This window comes from Staurois parvus, unplaced genomic scaffold (genome assembly GCF_062004578.1).
Source record: "Staurois parvus isolate SC_StPar_1 unplaced genomic scaffold, SC_StPar_1.0 ptg003998l, whole genome shotgun sequence".
Lineage (NCBI taxonomy): Eukaryota > Metazoa > Chordata > Amphibia > Anura > Ranidae > Staurois > Staurois parvus.
Window position 1 is genome coordinate 10,636 of NW_028321793.1, and position 13,059 is coordinate 23,694.

Sequence of the window (13,059 nt, forward strand, 5' to 3'; positions counted from 1 at the left end):
GTGTCAGTGGGAGGAATAGTGCCCCATCATTGGTGTCAGTGGGAGGAATAGTGCCCCCATCATTGGTGTCAGTGGGAGGAATAGTGCCCCCATCATTGGTGTCAATGGAAGGAATAGTGCCCCGTCATTGGTGTCAGTGGGAGGAATAGTGCCCCATCATTGGTGTCAGTGGGAGGAATAGTGCCCCATCGTTGGTGTCAGTGGGAGGAATAGTGCCCCATCGTTGGTGTCAGTGGAAGGAATAGTGCCCCATCGTTGGTGTCAGTGGGAGGAATAGTGCCCCATCATTGGTGTCAGTGGGAGGAATAGTGCCCCATCATTGGTGTCAGTGGGAGGAATAGCGCCCCATCATTGGTGTCAGTGGGAGGAATAGCGCCCCATCATTGGTGTCAGTGGGAGGAATAGCGCCCCATCATTGGTGTCAGTGGGAGGAATAGCGCCTCATCATTGGTGTCAGTGGGAGGAATAGCGCCCCATCATTGGTGTCAGTGGGAGGAATAGCGCCCCATCATTGGTGTCAGTGGGAGGAATAGCGCCCCATCATTGGTGTCAGTGGGAGGAGTGGTGCCCCCAGGACTGGTTATAGACCACCTCTGGCCCCCGGGCCGCAGTTCGGACACCCCTGCTCCAGGCTGATGCTCTCTATGGATGAACCACATGAGCTAGCACTCTGATTTCCCGCCCAATAAACACGGAGATCACCGGACACACGGGACACTTTATCAGGTAAACAGCAAGCAGGGAAAACAAGGAGTCCGCTATAACATACAGCAGAGGGCCTCCACATGGGGGAGCTGGAGAGTGAGGTGATAGGAGGAGAACGGCGGGCAGGTATGATCATGGAATGAGATGAAGGATGGAGAGGAGGTGGTGGGAGGAGAACAGTGTGAAGGTATTGTGTATGAGATGAAGGATGGAGAGGAGGTGGTGGGTGATGGAGGAGAACGGTGTGAAGGTATGGTCATGGAATGAGATGAAGGATGGAGAGGAGGTGGTGGGAGGAGAACAGTGTGAAGGTATTGTGTATGAGATGAAGGATGGAGAGGAGGTGGTGGTTGATAGGAGGAGAACGGCGTGAAGGTATGGTCATGGAATGAGATGAAGGATGGAGAGGAGGTGGTGGGTGATGGAGGAGAACGGCGTGAAGGTATGGTCATGGAATGAGATGAAGAGGAGGTGGTGGGAGGAGGGTGATAGGAGGAGAACGGCGTGAAGGTATGGTCATGGAATGAGATGAAGAGGAGGTGGTGGGTGATGGAGGAGAACGGCGTGAAGGTATGGTCATGGAATGAGATGAAGGATGGAGAGGAGGTGGTGGGTGATGGAGGAGAACGGCGTGAAGGTATGGTCATGGAATGAGATGGAGAGGAGGTGGTGGGAGGAGGGTGATAGGAGGAGAACGGCGTGAAGGTATGGTCATGGAATGAGATGAAGAGGAGGTGGTGGGTGATGGAGGAGAACGGCATGAAGGTATGGTCATGGAATGAGATGAAGGATGGAGAGGAGGTGGTGGGTGATGGAGGAGAACGGCGTGAAGGTATGGTCATGGAATGAGATGAAGGATGGAGAGGAGGTGGTGGGTGATGGAGGAGAACGGCGTGAAGGTATGGTCATGGAATGAGATGAAGGATGGAGAGGAGGTGGTGGGTGATGGAGGAGAACGGCGTGAAGGTATGGTCATGGATTGAGATGGAGAGGAGGGTGGTGGGAGGGGGATGATAGGAGGAGAACGGCGTGAAGGTATGGTCATGGAATGAGATGAAGAGGAGGTGGTGGGTGATGGAGGAGAACGGCGTGAAGGTATGGTCATGGAATGAGATGAAGAGGAGGTGGTGGGAGGAGGGTGATAGGAGGAGAACGGCGTGAAGGTATGGTCATGGAATGAGATGAAGAGGAGGTGGTGGGTGATGGAGGAGAACGGCGTGAAGGTATGGTCATGGAATGAGATGAAGGATGGAGAGGAGGTGGTGGGTGATGGAGGAGAACGGCGTGAAGGTATGGTCATGGATTGAGATGGAGAGGAGGGTGGTGGGAGGGGGATGATAGGAGGAGAACGGCGTGAAGGTATGGTCATGGAATGAGATGAAGAGGAGGTGATGGAGGAGAACGGCGTGAAGGTATGGTCATGGAATGAGATGAAGGATGGAGAGGAGGTGGTGGGTGATGGAGGAGAACGGCGTGAAGGTATGGTCATGGATTGAGATGGAGAGGAGGGTGGTGGGAGGGGGATGATAGGGCGGTGGGGGTGGAACAGAAGTGATGGGTTCACTGTGGAGTCTGTCATAAAGACGGAGTTTGGTGGTTGTCATGGAGATGTGAGGTGTTGGATGGCACAGTTGCTTCTCCCACAAGTCACAGGTTTAGGTCATCGCGGAGACCAAATTATCACCATCCAATCTGAGATCAGATCTCGGCTCTGGGGTCCCTCGTCTTTCTGGGTCCCTCGGGCCCCGTGCTGAGCTCCAGTCACGGATAGTCTCCATCCTTCCGGTTGCGGACATAGAACATGTTCCTTATCCCTTGGTTAATGGCGGTGCGGCCCTTGGCCAGCGCCTCGTCTGCTATGTCTCTAGGGAAGTAGTCATGAAAGGCGTGTTGGATGGCGTGGACCCGCCGGGGGCTGAGGGGCATCTTCTGGTCCGTACCGTTGAAGTTGTGTCCGTAAAGTTCCTCCTCGGTGAACAGTAGCTTGGCCAGCTGCCAGCCGAAGGGCCCCGGATTGTTGATGTCCACTTGTCTCCGTATGGACATGGCAAGATCCTCGTCCACCCTCAGCTCCATGGCATGAGCCGGCACATTGGGGGAGCTGATGACGGTGACCGGGCCCTGCCACTCGCAGTGGAAACGTTGTTTTCTTCTACGCTTGACCACAGGGAACGATGGAGAAGACGTGGAGGCATAGTGGAAGGGCAGGTTGGGGTACAGATGAGAAATGATCGGTTGGTCTTCGTCGTCTTCTTCTATTTCTAGTTTGAGTGTTCTCAGGTGGTCGTCGTTGGACATGGCATCTTCTCCTCCTGGCTCGTCGGGGGGCTCGTCGGTGAAGGACAGAGACTTGGGGCTGCACTCCTCAGCTTTGCTGCAGCTGTTCAGGAACTCAACAATCTCTTCGATGGTGTTGAAGCAATAGACGGGGGCGGTCTGGGTGGCCACCTCGTTCTTCTGAAATCTGGTGCAGAGTTCATCTTCCTGGAGGAGCTCGTTCTTCATCGAGAGATGAGTCATGAGGGGGTCGTTCTTCATCGAGAGATGAGTCATGAGGGGGTCGTTCTTCATCGAGAGATGAGTCATGAGGGGGCTGTCCTGCACCGAGAGATGGTCCTCTCCATAGCCAAGGATCTTTATCTCCTGGACTTCCTGCAATGGAAGAAGACTTCAGACAGAAGAACGGAGATCACGTCCACTCATAGATGGTCTACAGCAGAAGTGTTTACCTGTTGTCACCTTCTTCATGACCACCAATGGTTCTATGTATGGGGCGAACACGGTCTATAAACCAGAGGCTCTGGATGGACAGTTGGATAAATGGCTCTATATTTAGGACGTATCCAGTCTATAAATCAGAGGCTCCGGGTGTACAGTTGGATAAATGGCTCAATATTTAGGACGTATCCGGTCTATAAACCAGAGGCTCTGGATGGACGGTTGGATAAATGGCTCTATATTTAGGATGTATCCGGTCTATAAACCAGAGGCTCTGGGTGTACAGTTGGATAAATGGCTCTATATTTAGGATGTATCCGGTCTATAAACCAGAGGCTCTGGATGGACAGTTGGATAAATGGCTCTATATTAGGACGTATCCGGTCTATAAACCAGAGGCTCTGGGTGTACAGTTGGATAAATGGCTCTATATTTAGGATGTATCCGGTCTATAAACCAGAGGCTCTGGATGGACAGTTGGATAAATGGCTCTATATTTAGGACGTATCCGGTCTATAAACCAGAGGCTCTGGATGTACAGTTGGATAAATGGCTCTATATTTAGGACGTATCCGGTCTATAAACCAGAGGCTCTGGGTGTACGGTTGGATAAATGGCTCTATATTAGGACGTATCCGGTCTATAAACCAGAGGCTCTGGATGGACAGTTGGATAAATGGCTCTATATATAGGATGTATCCGGTCTATAAACCAGAGGCTCTGGATGGACAGTTGGATAAATGGCTCTATATTTAGGACGTATCCGGTCTATAAACCAGAGGCTCTGGATGGACGGTTGGATAAATGGCTCTATATTTAGGACGTATCCGGTCTATAAACCAGAGGCTCTGGGTGTACAGTTGGATAAATGGCTCTATATTTAGGACGTATCCGGTCTATAAACCAGAGGCTCTGGGTGTACAGTTGGATAAATGGCTCTATATTTAGGATGTATCCGGTCTATAAACCAGAGGCTCTGGATGTACAGTTGGATAAATGGCTCTATATTTAGGACGTATCCGGTCTATAAACCAGAGGCTCTGGATGTACAGTTGGATAAATGGCTCTATATTTAGGACGTATCCAGTCTATAAACCGGAGGCTCTGGATGGACGGTTGGATAAATGGCTCTATATTTAGGACGTATCCGGTCTATAAACCGGAGGCTCTGGATGGACAGTTGGATAAATGGCTCTATATTTAGGATGTATCCGGTCTATAAACCAGAGGCTCCGGGTGTACAGTTGGATAAATGGCTCTATATTTAGGACGTATCCGGTCTATAAACCAGAGGATCTGGGTGTACAGTTGGATAAATGGCTCTATATTTAGGACGTATCCAGTCTATAAACCAGAGGCTCTGGGTGTACAGTTGGATAAATGGCTCTATATTTAGGACGTATCCGGTCTATAAACCAGAGGCTCTGGGTGTACAGTTGGATAAATGGCTCTATATTTAGGATGTATCCGGTCTATAAACCAGAGGCTCTGGGTGTACAGTTGGATAAATGGCTCTATATTTAGGACGTATCCGGTCTATAGCCCAGAGGCTCTGGATGTACAGTTGGATAAATGGCTCTATTTTTAGGACGTATCCGGTCTATAAACCAGAGGCTCTGGGTGTACAGTTGGATAAATGGCTCTATATTTAGGATGTATCCGGTCTATAAACCAGAGACTCTGGATGGACGGTTGGATAAATGGCTCTATATTTAGGAGGTATCCGGTCTATAAACCGGAGGCTCTGGATGGACGGTTGGATAAATGGCTCTATATTTAGGATGTATCCGGTCTATAAACCAGAGGCTCTGGGTGTACAGTTGGATAAATGGCTCTATATTTAGGACGTATCTGGTCTATAAACCGGAGGCTCTGGATGGACAGTTGGATAAATGGCTCTATATTTAGGATGTATCCGGTCTATAAACCAGAGGCTCCGGGTGTACAGTTGGATAAATGGCTCTATATTTAGGATGTATCCGGTCTATAAACCAGAGGCTCTGGATGTACAGTTGGATAAATGGCTCTATATTTAGGAGGTATCCGGTCTATAAACCAGAGGCTCTGGATGGACAGTTGGATAAATGGCTCTATTTTTAGGACGTATCCGGTCTATAAACCAGAGGCTCTGGATGGACAGTTGGATAAATGGCTCTATATTTAGGACGTATCCAGTCTATAAACCAGAGGCTCTGGGTGTACAGTTGGATAAATGGCTCTATATTTAGGACGTATCCGGTCTATAAACCAGAGGCTCTGGATGGACAGTTGGATAAATGGCTCTATATTTAGGACGTATCCGGTCTATAAACCAGAGGCTCTGGGTGGACAGTTGTATAAATGGTTCTATATTTAGGACGTATCCGGTCTATAAACCAGAGACTCTGGGTGTACAGTTGGATAAATGGCTCTATATTTAGGACGTATCCGGTCTATAAACCAGAGGCTCTGGATGTACAGTTGGATAAATGGCTCTATATTTAGGAGGTATCCGGTCTATAAACCAGAGGAGAGGATCTGGATGGACGGTTGGATAAATGGCTCTATATTTAGGACGTATCCAGTCTATAAACCAGAGGCTCTGGGTGTACGGTTGGATAAATGGCTCTATATTTAGGACGTATCCGGTCTATAAACCAGAGGCTCTGGATGGACAGTTGGATAAATGGCTCTATATTTAGGATGTATCCGGTCTATAAACCAGAGGCTCTGGGTGTACAGTTGGATAAATGGTTCTATATTAGGACGTATCCGGTCTATAAACCAGAGGCTCTGGATGGACAGTTGGATAAATGGCTCTATATTTAGGACGTATCCGGTCTATAAACCAGAGGCTCTGGATGGACAGTTGGATAAATGGCTCTATATTTAGGACGTATCCGGTCTATAAACCAGAGGCTCTGGATGGACAGTTGGATAAATGGCTCTATATTTAGGATGTATACGGTCTATAAACCAGAGGAGAGGATCTGGATGGACGGTTGGATAAATGGCTCTATATTTAGGACGTATCCGGTCTATAAACCAGAGGATCTGGGTGTACGGTTGGATAAATGGCTCTATATTTAGGACGTATCCGGTCTATAAACCAGAGGATCTGGATGTACAGTTGGATAAATGGCTCTATATTTAGGACGTATCCGGTCTATAAACCAGAGGCTCTGGATGGACAGTTGGATAAATGGCTCTATATTTAGGACGTATCCGGTCTATAAACCAGAGGCTCTGGATGGACAGTTGGATAAATGGCTCTATATTTAGGATGTATACGGTCTATAAACCAGAGGAGAGGATCTGGATGGACGGTTGGATAAATGGCTCTATATTTAGGATATATCCGGTCTATAAACCAGAGGCTCTGGATGGACAGTTGGATAAATGGCTCTATATTTAGGGGGTATCTGGACTATAGCAGTTCACTTTATGAGATGAATAGTCTAGATGAGGGGTCTCCAAATTATGGCCCTCCAGGTGTTGAGGAACTACAAGTCCCATGAGGTCTTACAAGACTCTGGCAGCCACAGGCAAGACTTCCAGGAGGCATTATGGGACTTGTAGTTCCTCAACAGCTCGTGGGCCATAGTTTGGAGACCCCTGGTCCAGAAGTTCATGCCCCATAATACGGGAGGTTGGATTACCTGGCTCCTGGTGAGGAGCTTTCTTCGGATCAGCGCCAGCGGTTCTCTTTGTTTGCTGAAAAACAGAGGAGAAGATCATGCACATGGCTGGTTGCTGAGAACTTGGCCTCCATCATCTCCAAACATCGGCTTTTACGGGGTTTCTATCCATTCTGGTCCCCTTTCTGGGTTTATACATCCAGCCGTCATGTGACGTTCAGTTTCGTGTGGTGGACCTGGGAGACTTACCTCTTCTTGGTCAGGGGCACTTTGGGGATGGTGACTCGGACTATGGAGGGCGGGGAAGAGTCTTCACAGTCCTGCAAGAACACAGATAGAAATGAAAGACGTCCAACATTGACTGTTCTCTGGGCGGGGCGTTGGCCAATAAATGCCCACAAAAAGCAGGCTCACCTGTAAGACCATCCTGACGCTGCTGGTTTTCCGCGGGGGTCTTGCCTTTCCTGACATATCTCACCCACCTTCTGGACCACTGCTGGGCTGACACTGTGGGGAGAGGACAATTAGTGCTGACAATGATTGGGGCATCTGGAGGGCTGCGGATTAAAAACAGAGGAAAAGACATTGGAATGTGTGAAGGTCCACCAAGCAGAGCTCATCCCTTCACATTTCTATAGAGGAGGACCTCAGCGCTCTCCGACCACAGAGACCAGGTGGATGGAGGAATCTTCCTCACAGGGACATTGTACTCTGACAGTGGCACCTGGTCAGCTCCAGCCACATATCAGTGAAAATTTCCATGTCCCTTCGACAGAAGTCACTGAAAGAATCATCATCTGTTGAGTAGAGAGGCTCGCACTCTGATCGAAGATTGGCCAGTCTCTTCTGACCAGCCGAATTTCCATCAAGGTGAAGAGTAGTTAGCAGGGGAGCAATCATAAGTCAAGGAGAGACCATGACTCTGAAGATCAGTGTCTAGGCACGTGTCTTCAAAGGGCACGTAGTGGTGGTCTCTTCGCCGGGCAGTACAGAGGTTTGGTGGTGGTCTCTCCTACACGAATCTCCAGAGAGTGAGTGGTGGGGTGGTCAGGGTTTCGACTCTTAGAGACAGAATTCCAACCTGCACCAGAAGGAAAATGTTGCGAACCGATTTTTGGTCAATAAAGTTTGAAAGTCCCCCCTTCATGAAAACGTAAAAGGAGGTCATCAGGGTCATAGGAATATAGTGTATAGCTTTCATCAGGAACTCGTGTCCATGGGCCATCAGGTGTAGAGCGGGTCACAGGAGAGGGCGTAGGATGATGCCAGGTGGCATTGGCTGAGGTCGCATTAGGAGGCCCTGTAGGGGGAATCCAATTCCTATTTATTGAAGCTGGACTCACTGCATACAGTTCGTGTTGCATGTTTGAACCAATCCAGTACGCTACTCAGCTCTATGGTAGAGCAAGGGATTGTCGAACCCTATGAACTCTTCCCCAACCCCCACTTTCTTGAGTTTGGACACAGAACTGCCTTGGATTCTAGACTGCCCCCGAAATAATATTCAGACCTCCTTGGGTACTGTTGTCAGGAAGGTACCTGGAATCTTCATGTCTGGAGAAGGTAGAGAAGACCTGGAGAAGGTGGAGGAGCCTAGGGACTGGATGTTCATCTTCAGTACACTGTTTCTCTCTAAGAAAGCCTGCTGGACCAAAACATTTTTAAAATTTTGGATAGATCAGGGAATGGTTGGAACGACTCTCAGAAAATTATCCCTTCACCTCCTTTCCCAGAGACACAACAGAAAGTGAGAGGTGGTCTCTCCAAAGTGAGACATCTCCTCTAAGCTGTCACCGGAAGAGTCTCGTCCGTCCATTGTATTTGCCTAGTTCGCTATATTGCTGAAAGACTTTGGACCCCAGACCTTCATATCTCTATGAGCTCGTTGGACATCCCATTCCAAAATCATGGCCGATAATACGGAGTCTCCCCCCCTATACTATACTCCTCCAGTCTTCTAGGAAGACTTCCCACGAGATTTTGGAGGGTGTCTGTGGGAATTTGCACTTACAGTTGCAAGAAAAAGTATGTGAACCCCTTGGGATTACGTGGAGTTTTGCATGAGTTGGGCATAAAATGTGCTCTGAACGTCATCTAAGTCACAACAATAGAAGCACACAGTCTGCTGAACATAATACTACACAAACATTAGATGTTGCCATGGTTTCATTGCACATAACATGTAAACATTCACAGTGCAGGGAGGAAAAAGTATGTGAACCTTTGGACATAATAACTGGTTGACCCTCCTTTGGCAGCAATAACCCCAACCAAACGTTTCGTGTAGTTGCAGATCAGACCTGCACAACGATCTGGAGTCATTTTGGACCACTCCTCTTCACAAAACTGTTTCAGTGTAGCAATATTCTTGGGATGTCTGGTGTGAATCGCTCTCTTAAGGTCATGCCACAGCATTTCAATGGGGTTGAGGTCAGGACTCTGACTGGGCCACTCCAGAAGGCGTATTCTGTGCTGTTGCAGCCATTGTTTTGTTGAATGACTTGTATGCTTTGGGTCATCATTGTCCTGTTGCATCACCCATCCTCTGCGGAGCTTCAGTTGGCGGACAGATGGTCGTACGTTTTCCTGCAAAATGTCTTGATAAACTCTGGAATTCATTTTCCCATCAATGACAACAATCCGTCCAGCCCTGAGGCAGCAAAGCAGCCCCAAACCATGATGCTCCCTCCGCCATGTTTCACAGTGGGGATGAGGTTTGATGTTGGTGTGCTGTGCCTTTTTTTCTCCACACATAGTGTTGTGTGTTCTTCCCAAACAACTCCATCTTGGTGTCATCTGTCCACAGTATATTCTGCCAGTAGTGCTGTGGAACATCCAGGGGCTCTTTTGCAAACTTCAAACGTGCTGCGATCTTCTTTTTGGACAGCAATGGCTTCCTCCGTGGTGTCCTCCCATGTACTCCATTCTTGTTTCATGTTTTCCTGATTGTAGATGTGTCAACAAAAATGTTAGCATGTGCCAGAGATTTCTGTAGGTGTTTAGCTGACACTCTGGGATTCTTCTTTACCTCATGCAGCATTCTGTGCTGGGCTCTTGCAGTCATTTTTACAGGATGACCTCGCCTAGGGAGAGTAGCAGCAGTGCTAAACTTTCTCCATTTGTAGACAGTCTGTCTTACCGTGGACACAGGAACATCAAGGCTCAAGGAGATACTTTTGTAACCCTTTCCAGCTTCATGCAAGTCAACAATTCTTGATCGTAGGTCTTCTGAGAGCTCTTTTCTGCGAGGCATGGTTCACATCAGACAGTGCTTCTTGAAACCAGTAAACCCAAAACATGTGTCAGCAACACATCCAATATCATCCCACTGATTGGAGTCAAGGTTGGCTCACTCCTGGCTCCAATTAGCTCTGGGAGAAGTCATTAAGCTAGGGCCTCACATACTTTTTCCTCCCTGCACTGTGAATGTTTACATGTTATGTGCAATTAAACCATGGCAACATCTAATGTTTGTGTAGTATTATGTTCAGCAGACTGTGTTCTTCTATTGTTGTGACTTAGATGACGTTCAGAGCACATTTTATGCCCAATTCATGCAAAACTCCACGGAATCCCAAGGGGTTCACATACTTTTTCTTGCAACTGTATTTGTGAGGTCAGGTACTGATGTTGGATGAGAAGATCTTATACCAAAGTTCTTCCAAAAGTACCTTCAAAGACAGAACTGATGTTGGATGAGAAGACCTAGATCACCATCCCAGTTCCAATTCATCCCAAAAATGTTCAGTAGGGTTGAGGTCAGGGCTCTGTAAAGGACAATCGAGTTCCTCCATGACCTCCAACCTACTGAACATTTTTGGGATGAGAACACTTCATACCAAAATTATTTCCTAGGGTGAAGGGCAGGGACTGATGTTGGGTGAGAAGACCGAAGGTCTTTCAAAAGTAGGGTTGAGGTCAGGGCTCTGTACAGGACACTGGAGTTCCTCCACACCAAACAGACCATCCATGTCTTTATGGAGCCGGCTTTGTACACAGCGAAGGGTCATGGGCAACAGAAAAGGGTCTTCACCAAACTGTTACCACAAGGCTGAAAGGGCAAAATTGTCTCCAATGTCTTTGTATGAGGACCCTTCACTGGAGACACCTGAACTCCATCATTTGAAGGGGGGTTCACATCACCGGGCCACATGGTGTATCTGTTTGGATTGGGATGACCCACTTCCCATTATTGCTGGAATGTTTTAAGCATGAACCTTCAAAGACAGAACTGATGTTGGATGAGAAGTCCTAGATCACCATCCACGTTCCAATTCATCCAAAAGGTGTTCAGTAGGGTTGAGGTCAGGGCTCTGCAGGACACTCGAGTTCCTCCATGACCTCCAACCTACTGAACACTTTTGGGATGAGAAAACCTCATACCGAAAGTATTTCCGAGGGTGAAGGACAGGGACTGATGTTGGGTGAGAAGACCAAAGGTCTTTCAAAAGTAGGGTTGAGGTCTCTGTACAGGACACTGGAGTTCCTTCACACCAAACTGGTCATCCATGTCTTTATGGAGCTGGCTTTGTACACGGGGGACAGTCATGGGGGGACAGAAAAGGGTCTTCACCAAACTGGTCATCCATGTCTTCATGGAGCTGGCTTTGTACACGGGGCAGTCATGGGGGAACAGAAAAGGGTCTTCACCAAACTGGTCATCCATGTCTTCATGGAGCCGGCTTTGTACACAGTGAACAGTCATGGGGAGCAGAAAAGGGTCTTCACCCAAACTGGTCATCCATGTCTTTATGGAGCTGGCTTTGTACACAGGGGACAGTCATGGGGGAACAGAAAAGGGTCTTCACCAAGCTGGTCATCCATGTCTTTATGGAGCCGGCTTTGTACACGGGGGACAGTCATGGGGGGACAGAAAAGGGTCTTCACCAAACTGGTCATCCATGTCTTTATGGAGCTGGCTTTGTACACGGGGGACAGTCATGGGGGGCAGAAAAGGGTCTTCACCAAACTGGTCATCCATGTCTTTATGGAGCTGGCTTTGTACACAGGGGACAGTCATGGGGGGACAGAAAAGGGTCTTCACCAAACTGGTCATGCCATCACACCTGTAAGAGCTTGTTGGACATCCCATTCCAAAACAATGGTCATTATCCTGGAGTTGGCCCCCATGTGGCTATAACATCCTCCAGTCTTCTGGGAAGGCTTTCCACCAAATGTTGGAGGATGTCTCTGGGACTTTGCGCCCATCTGTGAGGTCAGGTCCTGTTCCTGGATGACAAGACCCGGCTCTCCATCGGGGTTCCAATCCATCCCAAAGGTGTTCAGTGGGGATGAGGTTGGGGCCGTGTGCAGGACTCTGGAGGGTGACAACATACACTGCATGTGACACCGAGCACCCCGTAGGTGACACCGTAGCAGAGATTCCTGGGGTCTGTAGAGCGGTGACACACGGGAGGGGGGGGTTCCTGGTGGAGCGGGGTCATGTGAGGACGCTGGCGCAGCAAATAACGGGAGAAAACAGAAAGATACGAGGTGTATGGGGGGTCCCTCCCCCTTCACACCCCCTATAGATCCCCACTGCCAGCCAATACACCGCCTGTACACACCGACACCCACCCTCACACAGACCTACCTGAGCGGGGCCCCTGCCAGTGATCAGGTTGGGGGCCCCTGATGGCTGGGCCGGCTCTCTGCAGTGTCTCTGTGATGAAGCTGCAGCCAGGCGGTGGGGGGAGCGGAGAGGGCAGGATGGGGGGGATGGGAGATGAATGTGTAATCACCGCGTTGTGAACTCATTGCGACAATCCGCAGCCAAGAGCTGCCCTTCCCCCGCAGCCGGGGCCCCACACCCGCCCACAATGGAGGAAACTAGGACACGTCCAGGCAGGGGCCCCCCGGGGCCAACACTCCGTCCCCCAATCCTGACCCTACTATATAATATATGGAGGAAACTAGGACACATCCAGGCAGGGGCCCCCACACCCGCCCACAATGGAGGAAACTAGGACACGTCCAGCCAGGGGCCCCCACACCCGCCCACAATGGAGGAAACTAGGAC

General features: G+C 49.2%; 2 protein-coding genes across 2 annotated transcripts; both read right to left on the reverse strand.

Annotated features, from left to right (window-relative positions):
* Positions 1–580: 580 nt before the first annotated feature.
* On the reverse strand, positions 581–1,547 carry LOC149427124 (uncharacterized). Its single transcript, XM_089668238.1, has 2 exons — positions 1,017–1,547; positions 581–955 (listed from the first exon to the last, which is right to left on the reverse strand). Exons 1-2 carry the CDS (start codon positions 1,545–1,547, stop codon positions 581–583), a joined length of 906 nt encoding a protein of 301 aa, XP_089524364.1.
* Positions 699–12,857, reverse strand: LOC149427125 (uncharacterized). Its single transcript, XM_089668237.1, has 5 exons — positions 12,634–12,857; positions 7,455–7,547; positions 7,290–7,360; positions 7,062–7,116; positions 699–3,357 (listed from the first exon to the last, which is right to left on the reverse strand). The coding sequence occupies exons 2-5, from the start codon at positions 7,509–7,511 to the stop codon at positions 2,467–2,469; spliced, it is 1,074 nt and encodes a 357-aa protein (XP_089524363.1). The 5' UTR covers positions 7,512–7,547; positions 12,634–12,857; the 3' UTR covers positions 699–2,466.
* Positions 12,858–13,059: the final 202 nt, after the last annotated feature.

Coding starts and splice junctions, on each gene's coding strand:
- LOC149427124 (XM_089668238.1), bottom strand. CDS start 1,547: ATGACCATACCTTCACGCCGTTCTCCTCCATCACCCACCACCTCCTCT. Junction 956..1,016: donor CTTCATCTCATACACAATAC/CTTCACACTGTT, acceptor CCATGACCATAC/CTTCACACCGTTCTCCTCCA.
- LOC149427125 (XM_089668237.1), bottom strand. CDS start 7,511: ATGTCAGGAAAGGCAAGACCCCCGCGGAAAACCAGCAGCGTCAGGATG. Junction 7,361..7,454: donor GCGTCAGGATGGTCTTACAG/GTGAGCCTGCTT, acceptor GTGTTCTTGCAG/GACTGTGAAGACTCTTCCCC. Junction 3,358..7,061: donor AGCTCCTCACCAGGAGCCAG/GTAATCCAACCT, acceptor CTTCCATTGCAG/GAAGTCCAGGAGATAAAGAT.